A 23,654-nucleotide genomic window follows, 5' to 3' on the forward strand; every position below is an offset into this window, starting at 1 on the left:
GCGTGGGGCACAAGGAGACATGACACATGCCCACAGGTGACCGCGCTGGGAAATGGGGTCCGGGATTGGGAGGTGCCCCCACAGGGAACGCTGGCAGTACAAAAGCCGATTTACACCTGCAGCTCCCGCACTGTCGGCTCCACGCGGAACATCCCGGCACCGGGTGCCCCCGGGGAGCCGTGGCAGGGACCAGCTGCTGCTGGGAACCGGGACACTGCATCCTGCCACCCCCGCCGCCGGCTCTGAGGGCGGGCATGGTCGTGCCTCAGTTTCGCTGCCCCTCCGCAGTACGGCTCCCCCATCAGGCAGCTACCACTGTCTCCTGGCCCAGCAGGAGGAAAAGACAGAGTCTGTGCTTCCTCTGCCCTCTGTTTTGGGCTGACCTCTGTGCTCCTTTAGCCCAGGAGCTGGACAGGATGTCTGCCTCATCCCCAGTGTCTGGACTGGGCTGCTCTCTGTGGGGACAGCTGTAGAGGCCACACACTTGTCCTCTCCAGGACCCCTGTCCCTTGGCTACATCCTCCTCCCTCCCTGATGAGTCCAGCCGGGCCCTGCTAATCCCTCCAATTAATGCAATTAGAAAAGTCTCCGGGCCAATGCCTGCGGCAGTAGTTGGAGCACCGCTTCCAGTTCCACTGCCTGCCTGGGGGCAGACTGGGCAGCCGGGGAGTACAGAGAGATGCTGTGTCTCTGTGCTGGGGCTGTGGGACAAGATGGATTGTTTGGGCTGCGGGGCACGGGCACAAGGCAGAAAAGCATCAGGCTGTCCTCAATCGGGCACTCAGGGACTCCTCTGTCCCACCCCAACTGCTCCTAGACAGGGTCCCGAATGCTCTCCCCTGTTCTACAACCTAGCCCTGGCAGCTCTGCCCCACCAAGAGCTGCCCCATGGCCAAGGGACCACAGAGACAGGTCTTGGAATGGGGCACCCTCCTAAGGGTTGGGTGGAGGCAGATCTAATGGTTCTCTGGGTTGCAGGTCACAGCTGGACAACAGCAAATCCCACGGGCATAAGCCCGCAGCCCCCAGCCCGCCCCCCAGCCTACCACCTGCTGAGAACAACCCCGATGCCCCTACACCTTGGTGACCCCCAAGGCTTGTACCCCCGGGCAGGTGCACCCCGAGCGAGGGGCGTCTCCTGCTGCTCCTGCTGTGGCTCGGGTCGGCTGCACCCCGGAGGAGGGGGGGAGCCCCCGCCGTTCAGTGGGGCCCACAGCTCTGGCCCCTCCTTCAAGCAGCCAGAGGCCGGGCCAACGCGGAGGCGGGGGGGAGGCACCGCCCCACCCCGTCCGCCATCGCCCTTTTAAGGAAGGGGACATTCTTCACATAAACAAGCGCGGCCCCCGGGAGCGGGGGGGGGTTCCCTTCCCGGAGTGGGGGGCACGGCCCGGGGGGGCGTCCGGCCCCCCAAATTCCCCCTTCGCCACCCGGCCGCCGTGGGTCGGGAAGCGGGATTTGGGGATGGAGGGCCCTGGGGAGAGGGGGGAGCCTTGAAACAGCCAGGGAGCGTCTCGCAAGTGCGGACCGCGGCGGGGGCCGAAGCGCGGTGGGACCCCCCCCCCCCACCCGCGGGGCGCCACCGAGGAGGGGGCGACGGCCGCCCCCGGGGAGAGCCCGAGCGCCTTCGCATCCGCATCCGGCGGGCGGGAAACGGGGCATCCGGGGCCGGCAGGGCACGATGGCGCTCCCCACCGCCCGGCTCCCCCCGGGGAATGCAAAAAGCTGGCGCTGAGCCCCCCGCGCCGCCGCGGCCATGCGTTGGCAACCCCGCCCCCTCCCCCGCCCGGGGCAAAGGGGCCGTCCCCGGGGTACGGGTGGGCTCGGGGGTCCCCGCCCCACAGCGGGGCCACGCCGCAGCAGCGAGGCCGAGGCCGGGTTACAAACACGCCGTTTATCAGCGTCCTCCCCCCCCCCGAGTTTCGGAGTCCCCGTGGGGATGGGGCCGGTCCCGGGCGGTAGGGGGTGGTTAGCGGTCCCCGCGGTAATTAGCGGTCCCCGCGGTAATTAGAGGTCCCCAGCGCAGATTAGCGGTCCCGGGGGCCGGCGGTTCCCGGCAATAACGAGCCGGGGAAGTCTCCGCCGCGGCTCCTTCACTGAAGCTGTCTGTGCCAAGGGCCGGGAGAACCTCCCGCTGCTATCCCACTCCTCTCGCATCGAGCCTGGACCAGCACCCCGGAACTGGCGGCGTTGCGGGTGGGGAGAAGCGCTGAGCGCTAAGATCTTGGGGGGAGGTCTGCCGTGCATCTCTGGCTAAAACATTCCCGGACACGGAGTGGCAGCAAATCCGTGTCCGGTGTGAGGAGGCCGCGCTGGACAGGGACGTGGGGATAATAAGCAGGGATGGGATCTGTCACCATGTGCCTGTTGGGTCGAGGGCGAGACCAAAATTGAACCGGCTGTGGTGGCCCCGGGCCAGGAACCGGGCTCCATGCGCGATGCTGCATGTCCAGATCTGCAGGGGCAAAGAGGACAGGTTGATGAGCACCCACCAGGGACACTGTCCCGCCCCTATCCCGCGGTGCCAGCCCTACCAGGTAGGCGACGAAAGCCACGTAGGCAGCCAGCAGCAGGCCCAGGGGAATGTGGTACTCCAGGCCATGCAGCGTTGGCAAAAAGTCCACCACGAAGTAAATGTTGATGGCGCAGACCAGCCCCGTGATGAGTATCATCAGCACCTTCCCTGGGCTGCAAGCCAGGCAGTGGGCATCAGTGCCAGGGCAGGGCCCCCACCCTGAGCCACTGGGCACAGAGGGCTGGGGGAACTGAGTTTTTAGGTGAACCAGACCCCAATTGGGACATCTCTGCACCCCACAGCTATATTTCACCCTATGGTGAGGTTCTAGGTGTGGACTTCGGCCGCCTTCCCAAATCCAGGGCTGGCACTGCCAGGAGGATGCTGAGGGTTCAGGGTACCCAAGGAACCAGATGTGTCATTGGGAGGAGGATGAAGAGGGTAGTCATGGGGTCTGTTCTGCTCTGGCTGCCCTGGGCAGGTGGGAATGAACATACCCCTCCAATGTCCATACGCTAATTGCCCCATGGCATTGGTTTGGGAGGGCAGGATGGGCCAAAGGGAAGGTGCCTGGAGCCAGAGCTCCCCTCTCTGCCTCCTCTGTGCCTCCCCGTGCCCTGGCACTCACAGGCTGTTGCTGAAATCCTGCATGAGTGGGTGCAGGCTGGTGAAGGTGAGGACAGGCAGGACAGCAAAAGGCAGCTGGAATGAGAGGAAGATGAGGATGTCATGACTGCTTGGCCAGGGTCTTTGGGCGCAAATGATGCCCTCGCACCCCACCCCCTTACCAGGATGCTCTGCAGGACGTTGAGCAGGTCATTCATGCCTGTGAGGTGGGTGACATCCTTGAAAGCAGCCACGAAGACAGTGGGCAGGATGGCAAAGGAGCGGGTGAAGAGCACCCGGGTGAAGCGGGACCAGCGGAGCTGCAGGAAGCCCTGGAACACGGCAGAACCTGCACCCTCGCCGTGCCTGGGGCACCAAACCCTGGCTGGGAGGAATATGCGGGGCATCTCCCCCTCCTTTGTGCCAGGACACCGAGCGGGCTCTTGCAGGGCTGCCGGGCCCCACTAGGTGTCAGCTCCAACTCGTTAACAGAGGATCCCATTAATTAGGGAAACATTGCGCGGGGCACCCACACGGTGCAGTGGGTGGGCACTGTCTCCATCCCTCCTCCTGGGGGACAGGGACACTGGTGCTCGCAAGCTGCCACCCACCAGCTCCCTGCAGGAATGGTGGGCAATTAACTCTTCCAAATACTCCTGGGTGGGTATGTGCTGCCCACAGAACCCCTCCACCCAGGGCCCACCTGTGATTTCCCTGCTCTCAGCCCCTCCCTGTGGGGGCAAGGGCCAGCATCCTTGTATCTCACCTCCATGACGAACTGCCCTGCGTAAGTCCCAGTCATCGTGGAGCTCTGTCCTGCTGCCAGGATCCCGATGCCCCAGATGTACAATGCCACTGCCCCAAAATAGCAGCCCAGGATGACGCCCTGTGTAGGGACACTCCAGTGGGCATCCTGAAGTGTCCCCTGCCCCAGGCATTCCCATCAGCTCCCAGCTCTCTAGTGGGGTTATAACTGCCCCCCAGCCCCAGGGGTCGATGGGGAGAGTGATATGTCCCCCAGATGGGAATGGATGCTCACTGGGCACAGCCTGGTGCCACTCACCCCCTGGTAGATATCCACAGAGACTGTCTCGTTGTTGGTGGGGAAGATGCTGGCGTAGTGACTGATGCTGCTGTTGACGCACTTGTTGTACTGTAAGGCACGGCAGGCATGAGTGTGACAGCCACCCAGCAGCTCCCACAGACACAGGGGGATCCCCACACGTCACATCTCAGGGAATGAGAACATGCAGTCCCCAGGGGATGCTCGTCCTGCCCGTGCCCACAGCTGGGCGCAGCTGTCATCTCTCTGTGGATATGCGGTGACACTCACCACGTCCTCATTTCGCTGGTGGTAGAAAGCCTCGCCAAAGACAGTCATGACAAAGAGGTTGATGAGGAAGGAGACAAAGAGGGCCAGGCAGGACTCGATCAGGAAATACATATTGGCCTCCTGCACTGCCTCCTTCTTGGACCGGTCAATCATCCGTGTCTGGGCATGGCCAGTGACATGGGTGTCACAGGGTCATGTGAGCACCTCTGTCCCACAGCCAGGAACAGCTGATCCCCACCAACTGTGCCCTGAGGCACCCTGGCAGAACGGTGCCCATGGCAGTGCCTTGATCTCACCTTGACCAAGGAGGAGTGGAGGAAGATGTTATGGGGCATAATGATGGCACCAACGATGCCCATGGCCTGCAGCAGCTCCTTTCGCCCACAGCCTGGGCAGCTGGGCAGGAAAATGCCCTTCAGCACCTCCACCTGCCTTGGCCTCACCACCACGTACTGGGAAGCAGTGAGAAGGGGCACTGTGAGCTGCCACCCCCCTACCACAGGCTGGTAGCGGTGGGGACACCGTGTATTGGGGTCCCTTGCCAGCCTTGCAGGAAAAGGGTTGTCCCCCAGCTTCCCCCTTCACCTCATAGCCAAAGGTCAGGGCCATGATGGTGATGAGGAGGCCGAAGAAAGCTTCCAGTTTGCGGAGCCCTAGAGATGTGAAGAGATGGGGTAGAACAGAGCAGGGGACACTGGTGCCACTTGGGCACCAGGGCTGCTTGAGTGACAGTACCCCCAGCCCTCATCCTGGCACTCACCGTACTTATCAAGGAAGAGGAAGAAGAAGGTGTCCACGATGGTGATGAGGACCCCACCCCAGAGGGGGATGCTGCAGGATGGCCGGGGTGGGATTAGATACATGGCCCTCTGTGGAGTAGGGCTGTGGGGGGGCTGAGGGTCCCTCTGGGGAGGCTCACCGGCCAGCTGAGAGCAGGCTGAAAGCAATGGCTGTCCCTATCACCTCCTGCATGTCGGAGCCGATGATGGCGATCTCAATCATGAGCCAGAGCAGCACACGGGGCACCTGGAGGGGACAGGGCACCACGAGCTGCCTGAGCCCAGTGTCGCATAGCTCTGGACAAGCTGGCACAGCAACTCTCACCTTCTTTCACAACACAATCTCTGGATGAAAGATGGATGCCAAATCTGAGCCTGTTCCCCCCTCCTCATCCCTGCCCCAGTGAGAATTGAGGACAGGACCCATCTGTCTCGATATGGGGGGTTTGAGGGAGGTGGGGCAGAGGGATGTGTCCAACCCTCCTTTTGAGGACCTGCCATTCAGCCAGCATTTCCTTGCCTGTACCCTCCATCAGGATCTTGACCCTTAGATGGGACCCCTAACTCCCCCCTCCTCTGTCATGCGATCCCTCCCCTCAAGCCCCACAATTTTCTGCCCCAACGTGCCCAGGGCTTTCCTGCGTCTCGGCTTCGCGTTGCTGCCCCGACGCCTGTGCTCACTCCCCCGGGGGACGCTCTCATGTGTCCCCAGGTCAGAGCAGGACACTGAAGTAGCTGCTTACCACTTCTCACCCTGGGCCCCTGTACTGCAGGGGTGTGGGCTCTGGGGAGCCCCTGGGAGAGGCAGGTCTCTCACAGCATCTTCCTGCTTCTCTCCAGCCCTGCTAGGATTGTCCACCAGCCCAGCAGAGGGTCCACCCCAGACTGTGACCCCCAGGGGCCTCCCCGTGGTGTCTCACCTTAGGGTAATAGAGGTAGCAAATCTCGCCCAGGTCCTTCCCGGTCACCACGCCCAGACGGATGGCCAGGCGCTGGCACAGCAGCCCCAGGACGGTGGCCCACAGCAGCACCCACAGCAGCTGGGGGGCAGGAGGGAGAGAAGCAGTAGGGACTGGGTTTGGGCAGGATCTGGCTGCCCGGGGGTCCCCAGTTCAACCAGGCTGCAGGGAAGAGAGGGAGTGCAGGTGCTCTCCCAGCCCAGTCAGAGGGGTGCCCTCTCCCTGTGCCAAGGGCCCCCCACGCCCTTCCTGCTCCCGGGAAGGGGAAGCCAGCTGCCATGGGCAGCCGTTGGCGCTGGAGAGGTTACGAAACCCCCGCTGGCTTCCTGAGCCGGAGCCGGGCTCACCTTGAATCCCGCCAGCGCCCCGCCTTGCAGGTCTGACTCCACGTTGCCTGGGTCCAAGTAGGCGATGCTCATGAGGAAGCCGGGGCCGGTGAAAGCCCAGAGTTTCCTAAAGCTGAAGCCAGGCTGGGACAAGGCAGCAGATCAGAGCCGGGAGCTCTGTGTCTCCTAATCGCACACCCAGTCTCCTTTAGCCCAGTGCTGCCCGCATGGATGTGTTTAGCACACGGAGATCATTTTCCTGACAGTTTTGGAGAGGGAACTGCTGCCCCCAGCCTCTCCCCGTTAGCAGCAGTGCTGGAGGGGCAGTGGCCCCCCATCTCACCCACTGGACAGTGATTTGCAGGGGTATCCTAGTGCTGTCAGGCACTATTAATTGCACTCCATGGAATTCCACTGCTGTCCTCTGCTTTTGCTGCTCCTCCTGAGTAGGAAATCCCATTCCTTCCCCTCTCTGTTCCACTGCCCTGAGACCAGATGTGGATGCGGGGGTGGTGGGGTGCAAGCAGCCTTTGGGAGCCCCACTGGGTTCCTCCATGGCTGGCCCAGGAGGTGTGTGAGCAATGGGGTGATCCTTGCAGCTGGGAACCACCTTGCATCATTGTCTCAGTTTCTCCTTCTGGAAAGCTTTAAGCTTGGAAACACTCAACCTATGGCTGTGCCTTGTCTGAGCTGGGTCTGGGGTGCTGGGGGCATGTCCCAGAGCATGACCAAGACACATATTCCGCACTGCAGTGGCCCCTCGTGTCCCCACCTCCAGCTCCCTGCAGCACTGTCCCGCTCCCCCGCCCTCCCTGGGACAGCCTTGCAGTGCCTACCCCGCTGCCCTTGGGGATGCTGATGAGCTCATCCAGGTAGGTCTGGTCCTGAGTGCCAGGGCGCTGCGGGGGCATGGGGCTCCTGCCAGTGCTGTAACTCTGCTCTTGGCCTCTGTTCAGGGACCTGCTGAGGCCTGAGGGGGACAAGGAAGCGGAGGGGAGGTGGCAGCCTGCCAGGGGGACAAGGACACTGGTGGGCTGGCAGCCCCGGTACCAGCTTCCTCCAGTCCCACCTGACCCTGCCTGATGGACCCCATGAGGGACAACCACCAGTTTTCCAGAGGGGGCATGAGGATGGCTACAAGGGATCTATCAAAGGCTATCCAAAGGGATCAGATGCCACCTCCAGCTCAGGTGTCCCTAAAACCCCTGCTCCAAAAGCCAAGCGCATTTCTGGGCAACAGGCACGGGAAGGGACTCTGCTCCAGCTCCTGCTTCTGCATGGGCATAGAGTGAGGACAAGAAGCTGGTACTGGTCCTAAATCCCCCTCTGCAGCCCACCTACATTCTGGGAACTGGTTGAATCACATTCCCAGGCTTGAGGGAACAGAGGATGGGGCGGCTGGGGAATCCAGGACAGGCTGGGGGGATGGTGCCCACTGAAAGATGGAGCACAGCCAAGGGTCCTAGGGTGGAGGGAAGGGTGTCTAGGGGATGAAAGGAGGCACAAGGGGACTCAAGAAGTGTTGTGAGGCTCACCTGGTTCCAGTGATGCCATGGGTGGACCTGATCCAGCCACAGTGCTGAGGCTCCCTGATTTCAGCAGTGAGTGCAGTGCCTGCCGCCCAGCTTTTAAAGGACCCCCTGCAGTTGTGTCATCCCACACCCCCCGCCCCCCCGGGAGGAGAGGAGGAGGATAGGAGAAGGAAGTGCTCCTTGCCTACCCCTATGAACGCAGTCTTGGTTCCCCCGGTTTGGGAGGCCCCTTCCCTCTCCTTTGCCTTACACACGTGTGAACACGAGGCACTCTCACCCAGGCGTGGGAGCATGTCTGCTTGTCGCTTTCCATCACATGCCAACGCTTCTGCCTGAGTGGCTGAGGGGACAGGGGACAATGTCCCACAGAGTGAGAAGGGAGGGCTGGCCTCACGGGAGTAGGGGAAATGCCATTGAAGTGGGAGTGAAGAGGAAGCAGGCGCATGTTGCGTAAGGAGATCAAAATGCACCCTCAGCTGCCGGGGGAAGCACTCAGCCAGCCAGGATCTGGGACACAGGGTGCTTACAACACACTCGGGTACAGGGACCTCCATGCCAAAGATGGGGTGCCAGTGTTGCAGTGCTGTGCTGTACCAACAAAAGGGGGGTACCCCATCCCCAGGACCCTCGTGGCTGTGGAGGTGAAAGGGGGAGCAGCTCATGGGTGCTCCCATGGCTGCCCTTCTGGGGGACTCTTCTGCCAGCCAGGCTGTGTCCCACAGGGAGGTGGGCAAGGGGTGTCCCCCAGGAATACGTGGGGTGGTGGCAGGTGCAGGGATGTGAGCCTGGCCCTGCTCCACAGTAGACCCCAGGCATCCCCCACCCCCTAATCAAGGGCTAGAACAGCTGGGAGGGGGACAGGATCCCACCCAGAAGGCATGCTGGGGCTTTAGCACGCAGCTCAGCTCCACCTGCCCTCCCTGAGCCCCAGTTTCTCCAAAGCAACAAGACTGGACAGGCAGTGCTGGCTGCTTTATTTGCCATTAGCTGGAGGGTGGCCAGGTGAGGAGCTGGGAAGGGGGCTGGCAGCCCTAGGGGAGGCAAAGGGGGTTCCAAAGGGCCGCTGGTGGGCAAAGAATTCTGCAGCAAAGGAGATGGGGTCATGTGGCTGCTGGAAGAGCAATGCCCGGAGGAAGTCAGATAGCAGCGCCCGGACCTCGGGGTGCTGCTGGAGGTAGGCAGCATGGGATAGTTGCAGCTCATCCTGCAGTGGGGTGGAGAGGGTGAGTGAGGTGGGCATGAACACATATTTCCCCCCTGGGTACTGTGCCAGGGTGAGGGGGACAGGAGCCTGGGTTCTTTCCCACACTTCAGAAGGTGTGAGGAAGGATGTTGGCCAGCCTGCCCCCTCAAAGCCTTCAGGGGACACCTTGCTGAAGACTGGCACAGCCCCATGTCCCCTTGTACCCATGTCCACCTATCTTACCTTCCTGTCCAGAAAACTGGAGAAGAGCTGGATGTCCTCCTCCCAGTCCAGGTGTTCTTTGGGGAAGGGAAGCTGGGGTTCGAACTTACCTGGCAGTAGAAAGGCAGGGCAGTGTGTTCTCCCTTGAATTCCAGACAGCAGGCAGAGGCTGCCTGGGGAGCACAAGACTCCCCTGCTCAGTACCTGACTTGCTGAGGATGGACTCATCCTGTAGAATCATCAGCACAGGGGAGCCAATCTCCATCAGCTGCGCCAAATGCCTGAGATGGGAAGAGCCCTTGACCTGCCTATCCTGGGTCCCACCAGGCTGGGAGGGCTGGGGTGTCTCTGGGGTGTGTCTGACCAGACCCCTGCCCTTACCCATCAGGGAGAAAGCTGCTGTGCCAGATAGTGGAGGAGCCTGTGCTGGTGTGCACTTCTCGCTGGATCACAAACACCTCTGTCTCTGCCGAGCCCACTGCCTGCCGCTGGATGCCCAGGGCAGACTGGGAACAGCCAGGGGTCAGCCACGTCTCAGAGTCACCCCTGCCCCCAGGTGCCATCCCCATGTGTCCCCCCATGCTGTCAATCACACTCTGCCCACTCCCACATCCCCCCTGGTGCCATCCCCAGCCTGACCCAGACCCCTCCCCATCCCAGGGACCCCCCTGGCTGGTGGCTCACATAGCGGGAGGTGCAGAGGTCACCCTCGGTGTTGATGGTTGGGAAGACAAGGTCGGGGAGCGTTTTCTGCCGGCGTGCCAGCACCCGCAGCAGCAGGAGGCTGGCACCCTCCAGCAGCACCCCCTGCAGCTTGGCCCGGCTGTATGAGAAGCTGTAGCACTGTTGCTCTGCCTGCAGAGAGACCTGCCCACCTCATGGGACAGCCACAGCTCCAGCATCCCCAGGGACAGCCACCCCCAGAGCCTGGGCACAGCTGTGCTGCCCCCTCCGGGATGTGACCCTGCCCTCAACCTCACCTCTCCCTCCAGCAGGGTCTTCCAAACAGTCATCCCATGCTCGTGGCTCACAATGTGGGTCTCCTTCTGTGTGGGGTGTGGTTTAAGCTGCAGAAGGGGTGGGAGGCGCGGGGTGGAGGGTCGAGCCAGGGCAGCCCCTCCTCTGAGGTGGCACCATTGTCAGTCGGGGTATCACACCAGATGCATTGTGGGAAACTCCCCACCCCAGCTGCCACCCAGAGGAGGGAATGGGGACCAGACTGGTGGGGCAGAGCTGGAAGTCTAAGCATGACAAGGGACACCAGACTACTCACAGTAGCCTTGCAGGGGGCACGGCCCCCAGGAGGGCACCACTGCAAGGCACACCCAGGGCAGTGGGTAGGACACAGGGAAGGGGACATGCCACCACCGAATCAGTCACCTTCAGGCACTCCTGCTCCTCCTGCTCCAGGGTCTCCAGCTGCCAGGTCACATAGGCTGGCAGAGCAAAGCCACACTCAACGAATCCCGTTGGCACTGTCCCCATTCCCAGCCCTGGGGGCCGGTGGACAGGAATGTTCCAGCCATGGGGAAGAAGAAACCCCCCAAAGCTCACCTTTGAGGGTGCTGGAGACAGGCACACCATCCTTCTCGCCTCGGAACCTGGTTTGCACCAGGATGCAGCTCTGCACTGGCTCATCTTCCCGCTGGTAGGGTGCCCACTGGGCTGCCATCCACCACTGGCCCTTTGCCTCGTCCCTTGGTGGGGGCCCCGCGGCCACCACCGCCAGCCTCTCAGCGAACAGGCAGCGCTCCAGCTCCTCCAGCCCTGCACAGAGGGACGGTGACCCCAACACAGAGGGACAGTGCACTGAGGGACAGTGACCGCGGGGACATGGTCACTCTGGTCCCTCCCTCCTGGAGTGAGTGTCACCCCTGCCCACTGCCCCTGCCCTGTCTCCACTTCCTCCCTGCAGGCTGGCCCGAGCCCCTCACCATTTGTCCCTCTCAATCCCTCACTGTCCGTCCCCCCGCTGCCGCTGCCCGTGTCCCCCCACCGAGCACCGGGCACGGTGCACGCACCGATGAGGCTCAGGAACTCGGCAGCAGTGCCCGCCATGGCCGGGGGCTCCTGCGGGCTCCCGGCGGGGCTGCTGCTGCCGGACCCTCGGGTGAGGGGGTGCCGTGGCTCCCCCGAACCGCGGGACCGTCCCCACGCGGGGGGCACTGACACCCCCCCGCCTCCGGGGCAGCCCCCAGCCGCTGTCGCGCCCCGCCACCGCCGGGTCCCCGTCCTGCCGGACCGGCCCCGGTGCCCCCGACGCGTCCCCGTCCCCCCGGCAACGCCCTGGCCACACCCCTTAAAGGAGCCGCGCCCGCCGAGGAGAGAAAGGGACAAACAGGTGTAAAATCGATCCAGTCTTTTATTTGGGGCGTGGGGGCGATTGTGGCTCCGCTCCCCAGGGAAGCAGCACCCCCATACCCCAGCAGTGTGACCCTATGGTCCCGTCCAGTGTGTGTGCGTGTATGCACGGGGGGGGGGGCTCTGGCTCAAGGATGGGGTGCGGGACAGGAGCCCCTTTCCTGGAGGTAGTACTGCCAGCCCGCCTCCCCTTGCTGGCTCCATCCCAGCCCCCACAAAGGAGATGCACAACACTGGGGGCTTAAGGGGAGGGGGCTGAGTGATGGGGGTGGAGGGGAAATTGAAAACTCACAAGAAAACAAGAGGGTGGGGGAGGATTGTAGGAAAAGCCCTTGGTGCCATTCCTATAGCCCCAGCAGTGAGGTGGGGGGCTACAGATCCCCTGAGAGGGGATTGAGGTGCTTCTTCGTGACAGCTGGTGACCCCCAAGTTCGAGGGAGCAAAGGCAGGGCTCACTTATGGGGTGCTCACTTAACGGGGTGTCCACTCCTCCCCCACCCTCAACCCAGCACCCCAGGAAGAAGATTCACAGCAAAACAAACCACACAGTCTTGGCCCCCCTGTGCCCAACCATCATCCCGCCCTGTGGAAAGGGGAGATCCAAGGAGTAGGAGAGGATCTAGGTGGCCTGGTAGAGGTCCTTGCGCCTCCGCACCTCCTTGAGGACACGGGCACGAAAGGTGTCGAGGTCCTCCCCCCTGTCCTGCCACAGTCCCAGTGCCTCCTGCAGTTCCGGCCGGTGGGTCCGCAGGAAGGGGTTGTAGGTCTGCTCTTCCCCCAGTGTGGAGGGGCACTGTGGGGGCAGCTGCTCAGCTCCCCTGCTGGAGGCAGCACCCCTGGCAGGGAGCTGGGAATGCCCCCAGTACCCCCTGCCCCTGTGGCACCCACTATGCAAGAGGGTGTTGGGGTGCAGCATCCCTGCCAAGGGAACCCCTCGAGGGGTTGTGGTGGTGGGTGCTGCACCCAGGGACCCCCGTGCCTCACCGTGCTCCTCTTCTCCTGGCGTTGCTGCTCTGCCCACTGCAGCTTCTGCTCCAGCGCGGAATTGTCCGGCTCCATGAGGCTGGCGAAGTTCAGGCACTCCAGTGCATATTCATGGCCTGTGGAACCCCCAGCAGCCCTTAGCAGCACCCCCCCCCAGCTTTCCACCTTGGCAGAGGGGACAAGGGGGACACCAGCAGCTCTGCCCTGCTGTTGGGGACACTCACCTGGCCACAGTAGCGTGTCCTCACCCAAGCTCATGGCCAGGTCCAGGGAGGCGAGCATGGTCTCAGGGGAGCCCTCAAATGGCCTACCTGGACCCCCACACAACCAACTGTCATGGGGGAGCCTGGGGGGTACCCCTAAGCCCATCTCAGGATGGGACAACCCCCCACACCCCAACCCCTGTCTGGGGCTGGGTGCACTCACCACAGCCAGCAAGGAAGAGGAGGTCCCCAGAGAAGAGGCAGGGGGGGCTGCCAAAGGGGTCCCCATCCAGCACATACACCATGTGGCCCACAGTGTGGCCTGGTGTGGCGAGTGCCTCGAAGGTCAGGCAGCCCACGCTCACCTTCTCCCTGTCTGCAAGTGGGCTGTGCAGGGAACAGGGGGCACCGTCAGGGTGCTCCCCCAACCCCAGCACCTCAAAATGTGCACCTTCCCTGGCAACCTTTCCCACACGCTGGTGTCAGGAGCATGCCAGGTCTCTGCCCAACACGGTACTGGGGGGATGGACTGGTGGGTGAGTGCCACAGACAGTGGTGGTTGGGAATGAAGCCCACCCCAGATTTGCAGGTGTGCTGGGGGGGCAGGACTTACTTGGTGAGCTGTGGGATGGCATCGAGAGCACTGCCATACACCTTGCAGGAGTTGTACTTCTGGCAGAGTGTTGCATTCCCTCCGCTGTGGTCCCTGCAGACAGAAAGTTCAGAGACCCTAAATGTTGCCCCCCATACTCCCGCCACTAAATGGGGCAGGGCTGGGGGTCGCCTCAGGTGGGGCAACCTTCACAGCAGCTACCAACCCTTCCAGGGCCACCTCTAGTCCCTTACCAGTGTTTGTGTGTGCAGAATATGGCCTCCAGCATCACCCCCTCTTCTTCAACGGCAGCCTGGGAATAGGAAGGAAATATGGACAGAGAGATTAGGGGGACACAGAACCCAAGTACCAGAAACCGAGCCAGCTCGGGTCTCTGCATTAAGTCCAGCCTTACTGTTTTGTTTTCCTGCATGCAGCCTCCCTAGGCTCCTCAGATTTAGACAGCCTGGCTAAAAGCAGGTTAGAGTGTATCCTCTCCTGCTGTCTCTCTGTCAGCCCCTGTCTCCCCCAGCTCCCCTCTCATCCAATCTTGCCTTGAGCACTAAGGGCTGCAGATTAGGAGCAGATTTGCTCCCCTCTAACCCCAAAATACAGAGACATGCCACCCCCTCACCTGGAGACAGCCAAACACCAGGTCAGAGTGCTTGTGGGGGTCTCACCTGTACAGCCAGTGGATCAGAGGGGTCGATGACGGCCGCTTGGCTGGAGCCAGTGTCGATGACCAGGTAGCTGTAGTTGTTGGAGAGCACAGGAATGGGCAGGATTTTAACCCCTAGGGGGGAACAGACAGAATCAGGGCATGAACCCCCAGCTGGAAAAGGAGGGAGTCCAGGCCAAACTCCCCATACCTTACATCAAATTCTTAGTTAAACATGCTTCGGGCAATTCAGTGATGGGAGCCCCTCCTCACGCCCCAGTGGCAGGGCTGGGGGACACTGCAGGGCCGTGGTGTGGGAGGGGCTCGCCAGGACTCACCGGGGAAGCAGTAGGGCTGGGGCACGGAGTGGCCGTGCGGGTACCGCTCCCGAGCCTTCTTCACCTGCCGCTGGTAGAAGAGGTAGCCCAGGCGTGTGCGGGCGTACAGGTTGTACCTAGGGAATGCAGACACCCCTAGGCATGCAACCCCAGTTCCCCTAAGGAGCCCGCTTGCGAAGAGGGCTGCTGCTGAGCCTGTCACTCCCACAGAGAACACATATGGGGCCACTTTCTCATTCGGTGGGGCTAGGGGTGTGTGCACCACACCCCAGATGCATAGCGAGGGCAGGACTGGTTTCCCGAGCAGGGACCCTCCGGCTGCTTGGAGTGCATTGTTGCAAGGTGCACACCAGGAGCGGGCTGTTCTTCCCCATGCTCCGGGGGGCCATGCCCAAGCTTGCCATGGTCTGGGGAATCAGGGAAGAGAATGGGCCGAGGAAAAGGGAGGCAAGAAATGCCTCCGTGCATGCGGGGGTGCAAAAGACAACATGCTGCGGGGCTCGAAGGGACCTCCCAGTTCGCACAGCAGCGACTTGGGACGGGATGGAGAATGGCGCAATGACGGACACGTGAAGTCCCAGGCTGCAAAGTCCATTCCCGGCCGAGGACACCCCAGAGCACACCGGGAGCGATCCCTGCAGTGGTGGGGGGGGATCTCCTGCATCTCTGCCGCTGGGAGCCCGAAACCGGGGAGCAGGGGCTCCTGCCAGCAGCGGGTAGCCTGACCACGGCCGGGGCACCGGGGCAGGTCAGCGATGACACCCGAGAGAAGGCGCCTCTTCACCGACTCACCGGAACGGTGACCGGCACCGCCGTCCGCAGGGAGCCGGTAGCGGATCCATCCCTGGCACCCATCCCCGGCCCCGGGCTGACACCGCCCGCCCCCACTGCCCCGGCCGGAGCGGGCTGAGCCCCAGCCCGGTCTCTCCGAACCGGCACGGCCGCAGGTTCCTCCCGGGGCGGCTCCGCAGAAGCAGGGAAGGATGGTGGGCCCTCCCTCCCGGCGGCAGCACAAAGGCGGGCGGCGCGGCCGCCTCCCTGCGGGGGGTCCCGCAGCACCGACCGCTCGCTCTTTCTCTCGCTCGCTCACTCACCCCAGGCGGAACAGCAGCGGGGCTGCGAAGGCCATGAGCGCGGCGGCGGCGCGGCGGGCGCGGCGGAGGAGGCGCAGGCAGGCGGCCCCGAGCCCGCGCGCCCCGGCCGCTGCCGCCGCCACCGCCGCCGCCGCCCCGCCGGGCCCCGCGGCCATGCCGCCAACCGGCGTCACGCGCCCGCCGCGCCGCGCCCCCTGCCGGCCCCGTCGCCGCGGCACCGGGAGCGGGGGGGGACACACGCTCGGCTCAGCGCTCGCGTCACCCGGCGAGAGGAGGGGATTCCCCCCCGCCGCTGAGAGGGGTGTCCCCCCGTGACGTCACTGCGCGAGGAAGGGGGGGTCCCCTCAGTGACGTCAGAACCGGCGGCAAACAAGTCCCGGGGGCACGGGCGAGGGCCAGCGGGGTCCGTCCCGGGGAGCAACAGGCGGGAGAGCGCACCCCCCTCCCGGTCAGCGGCCGTCCCGGTGCAGGGCGCGCAGCCGCCGCGGGGAGGCGCAGTGGGCGGTGGCTGCCCCCGCCCCGTCTGCCCGCCCCGTCCGACCCGTCCCGGCTCGTCCCGTCTGGTCGCGGCCGCAGCCCGGCGGAGCAGCACGCAGCAGGTAGGGTGGCCCGCCCCGCTCCGCGCCCCCCGCCGTTCCCGAGTCCCCCAGCGGTCTCCCGGCGGTCCCCCTCGGTCTCTCGGCTCCCCTCCGCCCGCTTCGTCCCCCCACCCCCCTGACCCAGTGCCCTCCGGTGCCGCAGCCGGCGAGGGGCTGTCCCGGCTCTCTGCCGAGCCTCCCAGAGGCCGACGGGGACTGGGCGAGGGTGGGCAGCCGGTCGCTAAACAGCGGGGACGCGCTACGACGCCCCGGTCCCCTGTCACCGTCGGGTTTGGGTCCGGAGGAGGGGGACGGAGCGCGGTCCCGCGAGCAGGGACGCGGGGGCACAGGACTGCTACGCGCGGGGTCCTTCCATGACGCTGGTGTTGTTTTCCGGACCCCACGAGACAGGGTGGCGGGGAATCGGGGCGTGGTGCGGGGTGGTTCGTGGGAGGGCGGCGACGCTTGTGCTGTGAAGGGTGTCCTCACGGACCCCGTGGGGTGTCTCGGGAGGGGTGGGCACGGTTTTGTGCCTGGCAAGGTGTGGGGGTGACACCATGGGAGTGCGGGACGACCAGCACTGGGTAGTGTAGGGGTGCTGGGGCACTGGAGGACACCTCTGTCCCAGGTCTGCGCTCCCGGGAGAGAGCTTGCAGAGGGGCAGGGATGTGGGAGTGGTGATGCTGAACCCCAGCAAACTTGTGTCGTGTGAGCGGTGTGGGGCAGCAGGGACACCCGGCCTGGGTGGGTCGTGCTGACCTGCTCGTGTGAGCTGAGCAGGGCTGGCCTGGGCTGGGCTGGGCCGGGCCGGGACAAGTTGTACTGTGCTGTGTTGGGTCGTGCTTTGCTTTGCTGTGCTGTGCTGTGCTGTGCTGCAGGAGGCAGCTGTGTCCTGTTGTACTGTACCAGGCTGTGCTATGCCATGCCAGGCTGTGACACGCTGTGCCACTCTGTGCTGTGCCATATTAGGGTGTGTTATACTGACCCGTGCTGTACTGGTGGGATCTTTCAGGGAGCTCTGTCCCCCATCCCAAACCATGAGCCCCCCTAAGGTGGTTGTGTTGCCCCTGGGAACCTGTGGAGCTGGTGGCAGGGATCTGAGCCTGGCAGGAATGCCAGGGTGGATGGTGGGGTCACAACCCTGTGCTACCCATGGGATTGTGAAAGGGGTGATGGTTGCCTGTGTCCCATGTGCCTGTCAGATATGCCTTATCTGTGCTGAGTCACGGTGCCAGTGCAGAGTAGCACCCTGTCCCCAGGGACCACGTTGTTCTAGGGCCACTGAGCTGGCCGTGGGTTGCCATCTACCATCTAACTGGTGACCTCAGTTTCGGAACCGTGCAGTGCCATGGATCTAGGAGGGTTCAGCTGCCTGCTTCCCTGGGTGTGGCAGCTGCTGGGACCCGTCAGGCTGGTTTCTTCCCTATGCCCAAGGCTACCCCAATGGGGAGGGAACAGGAGGGGCTCCAGCAGTTGTAAGATGCTGGTCATGGGCATAGGGTAGGTCCCTGCTGATGATCTTGTTCTGGCCAGATACACCCCACTTTCCCCAGACCTGGGTTCCCTCCTGGGAACTCTGGTCCCCCTGTAACTTGAGTGTCAATCACAGAGGCTTTCCTAGGGTCAGGGTCCTATTTTGGACCCTTCCCTGGCCCCTCAGATGAGTTGGTACCAGGGGGTGCTGTGTGCTTTCTGGGAAAGCACAGTGAACTTCCACTCAGAGAAAGTGAACTTCCTATCTCTGTGGTCACTGCCATGCTGGTTATTTATTTTTAGTGCTGTCGTCATCGTGATGATGAAGGGCAGTATGACTGTGGCAGTTGTGCCGTGGCTGGCACAGTTGGATGGCAGGAGGGATGGAGGGACAGACACGGAATTGCTCCCTCCAGCCCGGCATGACTGGCATGGGTGTGCCATCGGCATCGTTGCCTGTCCAGCCTGGCTTGGGAAGCACTGATGTCACACAGGAAGAAGTGCCTAATCCCCTCCCAGCCTAGTCCTGGTTAGGATCAGATCCTGCTTCCTTCCCTGGGATGGTCCCAAGATCACGTCACCACTGTGGGCAGGAGGGTTGTGGGGGGTCCTGGCACCTTCCTGGGGTCTGGGGTGCCAGTGCTGAGGGGGTAGGAGGTGGATAAAGGCCTGGCATTGTATACTGGCAGCGCTGTTGTTTTTCTGGCCTTGGGAGATCCTGCTTTCCTTCTCCTCCTCCTGCTGGGACTAAGCCCAGCTGGCCCTGAGCCCGGGCTGCCTGCTCACGGCTGCCGGGGGCTCTGTGAGGGGGCCTGGTGTGGCCAAGGAGAGGAGCTCAGCCCCAGGGGCGTCCCAGCTCCACTCGCTCAGGAAGAGTCCATCTCCTGTAGAGGTGATGTGGGTGTCACTTCCCCTTATAACTACCTGAGGGGACTCAGGATTTCTGGAGGCCCTGTGTGACGCGTGTGGCTCCTGGGTGGAGCACACACCCGAAATGGAGGGAGCAGTGGGATCTGCGTCACTGTGATGAGGATCAGACCCTGTGTTACCACCCCGGGCAGTTGGCAGGGTGATGCCATTTGTCCTCAGTGTAGTGCTACCAGGAGCCACAGACCAGCCAGGGGTGCTGCTCCTTCCTCCTTGGCAATGTCCGGGTAGGCTTCAGAGCCCAGACAGGTCAGATCCCTTCTGAAAAGGTCATGTCCTCGATGCAGCCTGAGTCAGCGCGTGGCTGTGCCCTGCCCGCGGCTGACCACTGACGCAGGTGCTGGGGACTCAGGGCACAGGAATGCGGGTGGCCCCAGCCAAGGGACTGTGGGGACATCCCTCGTCTGTTGTTGACCTGGTGGCATTGAGGCCAACTTGCCCTTACTAATTAGGAGCCACTATAAAAGTGGGAGGGGGAGGTTTTGTGGCTGCACGATCCCCTCTGTCCCCACACCTGTGCTCCACTCACCAAGAACGGGTCCTGCCTGGGGAGGGGAGCCTGTGCTGAAGCCCCATGTCTTCTTCCCCTCCAGGTGCCCCTGGGTGACGCAGGGAGCCAGCATGTCACAGCCCACCGCACCCCCGCTCTACGATGACAAGAACCCCCTCTACCCGCCGCCCCCTGGGGGGTACCCCCAGCCCCCCCACTATGCCGGGGGGTACCCGCAGCCTGGGGGATACCCTGCGGGGCCGGGGTACTCACAGCCAGGGGGGTACCCCGCAGCAGGGGGGTACCCTCATCCGGGCATGGCCATGCCCACCATGCCTATGCGGTTTGGTAAGTGGGGCACCTTGGTTTATTTGGGGAGGGCACTAGAAACAGGGGTGCTCTGAGGGGCTGCATGGCTGACCCTGGTGCTGAGGGGTGTCCACCATCACAGGTGACAGCGGCCTTGGGGATGGCTCTCCCTTCCAAACAGTTGACTGGGACGATAGGAAAGTCCGGCACGCCTTCATCCGCAAGGTGAGTCCCGAGGGGCCAGGGGCACCTGTCAGGATGGGGCACCAAGTGCTGACCCCCGTCTCTTGCAGGTCTATGCCATCATCTCCGTGCAGCTCCTGGTGACAGTGGGAATCATCTCTGTATTCACTTTTGTGTGAGTAGAGGGTTCCTCCTTACCTTTGTCTTGAGAAAGAGGGGAGCTTGAGTTCCTTGGGGGGATGTTCGGAGGGGACAGTAGGTGCTGTCTCCTCTCCCTCACACTTGTCCCTCCTGTCCCACAGTGAACCTGTCCACTCCTTCGTCCGCAGGAATGCTGCCATCTACTACGCCTCATAGTGAGTAGGGGCTCTGCTGGCTCATGCCCCCACATCCACAGCCTCCCAGCCCAGGGGCTGATCCTGGTGAGGGGTTGTGGGGCTGACACCTGCTGTCTCTCCTTGCAGTGCTGTGTTCCTGGTGACCTACCTGGTGCTGGCCTGCTGCCAGGGTCCCCGGTGAGTCTGTAGGACCTCCAGGGTGGGGTGTGTGGGTATGGGTGTCTCGAGAACATTAAGATAGGTCCCTGCCTGGGGCTGCCCCCTGGTTGATGGGGACTAGGGGGACATGACATGGTTACTGTCACTAGCTTACCTCTCTCCTGTTTTGTCCTCAGGAGACGCTTCCCCTGGAATATTATCCTGCTGAGCATCTTTGTGAGTAGGCTGGTCCTGGTGCAAGGGGTCCTGGTGCTCCCCCCATGGCACGCCAGCTCCCCGAGTGGGCTGAGGGGGATGGGAGGACATGTGGGCAGGTGGGCAGCCCACTGAGCTCACCCTTGTCTCCCACAGACGCTGGCCATGGGGCTGATGACAGGCACGATTGCCAGGTACGCCCTGGGGACCCTGCGGTTATAGGATCTGGGGGTCCCTCCTGTCCTCTGCAATGCAGCCAGCTCAACTGAGATGCTGCCAGGAGCCAGGGGATGCTCCAGTCCCTTGGGCTCAGGGACCATGGAGCTCCTGTCCTGGACTGGGGCTGTGGGGAGGATACTGGCAGGAGGATACTGAAGTGTAAGGTGACTTTCTTTGTCTGCAGCATGTACCAAACGAAAGCTGTCCTGATTGCCATGCTCATCACTGCCATTGTGGCCATTGTTGTGACCATCTTCTGCTTCCAGACCAAGGCAAGGAGAGGGATGCACCCTGCTCTGCGCTCTGTGGGCCAGGTGTGCGGAGCTGGTCAGTGGGGACAGCCTGGGCTCTTCTGTGACATATATGTGTGTGTGTCTATCCCCATCAGGTTGATTTTACATCGTGTCCAGGGCTATTCTGCGTGCTGGGCATCGTGGTCATGGTGACCGGGATCATCACTGCCATCGTCCTCTCCTTCAAATATGTGAGTGGGGAGGACAGAGGGGCTGTGGAGTGCCGTGGGTATTTCTGGTTGGATATCCCCAGGGCTGATGCAGGCAGGGGGTTTGGGTGGCCCCTTTGCTGGGAAGCAGGGTGTGGTACCAGCCCTGGAAGGCAGCTGGCCTGCAGGGAGAGAGTGCATCAGCATTGGCAGCAGCTGCTCAAGAGCTGGGTGCGGGCAGGACCTGTCCTGCCTTGCCTGCTGCCTGCCAGCACCCTGGCTCATCCTGCTCGTGTTCCCTTCCCGCACAGGTCCCCTGGCTCCACATGCTGTACGCAGCCATCGGGGCCATCGCATTCACACTGGTGAGTTGACAGCTGGAGCCGGCGGAGGGTGTTGGGCAGTGACTGGGGAGGGAGGAATTCCCCCTTGGTCCTTGCCTGACACTCTCTGTCCCTGCAGTTCCTTGCCTATGACACCCAACTCGTGCTGGGGAACAGGAAGAACACGCTGAGCCCTGAGGAGTATGTCTATGGTGCCCTCACCATCTACACTGACATCATCTACATCTTCACCTTCATCCTGCAGATAGTGGGCCGGGATTAGCCCTGGGACCCCTCATGTCCCTCTCCAGCTGCTCCTCACCCCTCTCTGGTCTTTGTACAGGATAGTCCGCTTACTGTGACTCTTAATGCTTTGGCATTCCTACCTGTAGGCTGCTAAGGATAGGGCTTCCCTCGATCATCCCCCAATAAGCCTTTGAGGGCAGTGGGGGGGACTGGCTGCCATCCTTTAGGCAGGTTAGCCTGGCTTAGGCATCGCTTACCAAGGCTGTGCCAATGGCATTGGGCTGGCAGCGGAATGTCACAGCCCTGCCTGGGCTCAGGGAGCTGGCAGTGGCTGCTGGGATCATGTCGTGATTTTTGGCAGAGAACAGTTGGTGTCATTCACTCTGTGCCTTAAATGGGGCTGGCCATGCCCCCTCCCCGAGCTGTGGCTGTGCCTGCTGTGGGCAGGGGGCAGCTGGACCTTCATGGCAGAGCTCACATTGCAGAGGCCCTGCAGCCACGGATGTGGGCAAAGTTGCACTTGCTAAATAAAACACTTCAGTTTTCCAGATTGTCCTAGTCCTACTGGTATGGCAACTCCCTCAAAAAACCTGTGGGTAGCCTCAGTGGGAGCTGCAGCCTGGTGCAGCACAAACACTGCTTTGAGATGGCAGAACCAAGGTCAAACTGCTCCAGGCCTGACCTCCCTCCCCTGCCTGTAGCCCCTGCTGTTGTGGGTAGAAGTCTGGCTGCAGAACAGCTGGGGCCCCCACTGCTGAGGCAGGCAGAGCCCAGGGCTGAGCATTGAGGGAGCAACCACAGTGGCACTGAGCTGTTTCACTTTATTTGTCCCTGTTCAGCTCCACAACCACTTAATGGTCTGGACAGGCAGGGCAGATGTCACTGTCATGTGTTCCATGGGGCTGGTGTCCCCTTGGCCAGTCGCCGCAGTGCCGCAGTGACAGCCTGGGGTGGGGGGCAACTTGGCTATGCCCCCCTGACCACCCTGCTGTACCGCTCCGTCTCATACTCGCCCTGGTTGGCTTCCATCATTGTTCGACGGATTTTGAGCTGCTCAAGGCGGTTTTTGTCCACTTGCCGTTTGGTCAGGAGGAAGAGGATGATGCCAGATGGCAATCCAATGGCCCTGCAGGACAGCCAGCATCAAGGAGATGGAGGATGGAGAGAGTGGGCAGGAAAACAAGGGTGCTGTGCCACGTTGGGGCTGCATGGACAGTGCCCACTCAGCACCACAGACCCCTGTTCCACCCCGGGCACACAGTGCAGCGCAGCCTCCCAGAGCCGACTGTCTCCCCCGCCCTGAGCCACTCACCAGGCCACCCCCACCGGCTTCATCGGGTTCTTGCCCTTCTTGCGCGTGGGGATGTACTCCACGCCCTCGGGGAGCCCCCGGTTGGCAGGCTCCTGACTGGCCCGTTGTCCTGCTGGCCGGTGGCAGCTCTGCCCAAAGAGCCGAGTGCCCCGGGGGCCCGGCTGCCCCCAGGCCTTGGCAGGACACACGGAAGGTCTTGCTGCCACCAGCAGTCCTGCGGGGAGAGAATCTTTAGGGAGGGGGCAGCCATGGGGTGGAGCGTGGGGGGCCCAGCCCGGGCTGCCTGATGCTCCTGTCCCTGCCCTTTTCCCTGCCCTTTCCCCTGCCTTTGTCCCTGCCCTTATCCCTGCCCTTTTCCCTGTCCATCCCCATTCCCCTGCCATGGCCCCTGCCCTTCCGCCAGGGGGCGCTCGAAGCGTGACCAAGCGCAGCGGGGGCGTGGCCCTATGCCCTCTCCTCAGCGGGGCGGGGCAGGGGTGTGTCTCGGGCCCGTGTACCGAATTCCGCGACGCCGTGCCATGAGGGTGGTGGCGAAACGGTCCCGGTTCCTCCGCCCCGGGGTTGCCCCCTGCTCGTGCCCACCCGCCCGCCGCCCGTCGTTACCCCGCAATCCGCCTCGCGCCGCCGCCATGGTGCCGGTGTGCGGAGGCTCCGCTGCATGCTGGGAGCTGCAGTCTCGCCACACGGGGACTTGCGGTGGGCGGCGCCGCAGGGTGTGTGCGCAGAAAACTACATCTCCCAGAGTGCACCGCGCAGGGCGGGGCCGGCCCGTCCTGCT

The 23,654-nt window shown here is 62.9% G+C and overlaps 5 protein-coding genes across 6 annotated transcripts; 1 reads left to right on the forward strand and 4 right to left on the reverse strand.

Moving 5' to 3' along the window:
* Positions 1-1,911: 1,911 nt before the first annotated feature.
* SLC11A1 (solute carrier family 11 member 1) lies at positions 1,912-8,995 on the reverse strand. The gene is made up of 15 exons (XM_033065391.2): positions 8,236-8,995; positions 7,352-7,485; positions 6,537-6,659; positions 6,151-6,270; positions 5,371-5,477; positions 5,212-5,282; positions 5,037-5,104; positions 4,748-4,903; positions 4,452-4,610; positions 4,182-4,271; positions 3,885-4,004; positions 3,301-3,450; positions 3,141-3,214; positions 2,532-2,685; positions 1,912-2,452 (listed from the first exon to the last, which is right to left on the reverse strand). The coding sequence occupies exons 2-15, from the start codon at positions 7,424-7,426 to the stop codon at positions 2,351-2,353; spliced, it is 1,569 nt and encodes a 522-aa protein (XP_032921282.1). The 5' UTR covers positions 7,427-7,485; positions 8,236-8,995; the 3' UTR covers positions 1,912-2,350.
* Positions 8,996-9,004: 9 nt separating this feature from the next.
* On the reverse strand, positions 9,005-11,599 carry LOC116999065 (ciliogenesis associated TTC17 interacting protein). Its single transcript, XM_033065392.1, has 9 exons — positions 11,474-11,599; positions 11,007-11,219; positions 10,833-10,888; positions 10,433-10,519; positions 10,137-10,307; positions 9,834-9,958; positions 9,657-9,733; positions 9,474-9,562; positions 9,005-9,251 (listed from the first exon to the last, which is right to left on the reverse strand). Exons 1-9 carry the CDS (start codon positions 11,508-11,510, stop codon positions 9,021-9,023), a joined length of 1,086 nt encoding a protein of 361 aa, XP_032921283.1. The 5' UTR covers positions 11,511-11,599; the 3' UTR covers positions 9,005-9,020.
* A 197-nt stretch (positions 11,600-11,796) lies between these two features.
* Positions 11,797-15,758, reverse strand: LOC116999092 (probable hydrolase PNKD). 2 transcript variants are annotated; one of them, XM_033065426.2, is made up of 9 exons: positions 15,683-15,758; positions 14,589-14,704; positions 14,273-14,385; positions 13,847-13,905; positions 13,614-13,706; positions 13,224-13,387; positions 13,022-13,108; positions 12,798-12,913; positions 11,797-12,606 (listed from the first exon to the last, which is right to left on the reverse strand). In XM_033065426.2, the coding sequence occupies exons 1-9, from the start codon at positions 15,715-15,717 to the stop codon at positions 12,433-12,435; spliced, it is 957 nt and encodes a 318-aa protein (XP_032921317.1). In that variant the 5' UTR covers positions 15,718-15,758; the 3' UTR covers positions 11,797-12,432. The 2 variants fall into 2 exon arrangements, with proteins under 2 accessions (XP_032921317.1, XP_032921316.1); XM_033065425.2 differs by lacking the exon at positions 15,683-15,758 and adding an exon at positions 15,381-15,662.
* Positions 15,759-16,176: 418 nt separating this feature from the next.
* On the forward strand, positions 16,177-22,115 carry TMBIM1 (transmembrane BAX inhibitor motif containing 1). Its single transcript, XM_033065428.1, has 12 exons — positions 16,177-16,281; positions 19,254-19,498; positions 19,602-19,684; positions 19,753-19,817; positions 19,945-19,998; positions 20,107-20,157; positions 20,316-20,355; positions 20,491-20,528; positions 20,738-20,825; positions 20,942-21,037; positions 21,307-21,360; positions 21,458-22,115. Exons 2-12 carry the CDS (start codon positions 19,282-19,284, stop codon positions 21,599-21,601), a joined length of 930 nt encoding a protein of 309 aa, XP_032921319.1. The 5' UTR covers positions 16,177-16,281; positions 19,254-19,281; the 3' UTR covers positions 21,602-22,115.
* A 250-nt stretch (positions 22,116-22,365) lies between these two features.
* On the reverse strand, positions 22,366-23,589 carry LOC122149414. Its single transcript, XM_042779470.1, has 3 exons — positions 23,480-23,589; positions 22,877-23,090; positions 22,366-22,690 (listed from the first exon to the last, which is right to left on the reverse strand). The coding sequence occupies exons 1-3, from the start codon at positions 23,505-23,507 to the stop codon at positions 22,531-22,533; spliced, it is 402 nt and encodes a 133-aa protein (XP_042635404.1). The 5' UTR covers positions 23,508-23,589; the 3' UTR covers positions 22,366-22,530.
* Between the last annotated feature and the right edge of the window lie 65 nt (positions 23,590-23,654).

The sequence above is a fragment of the Catharus ustulatus genome, chromosome 7, assembly GCF_009819885.2.
Source record: "Catharus ustulatus isolate bCatUst1 chromosome 7, bCatUst1.pri.v2, whole genome shotgun sequence".
NCBI lineage: Eukaryota > Metazoa > Chordata > Aves > Passeriformes > Turdidae > Catharus > Catharus ustulatus.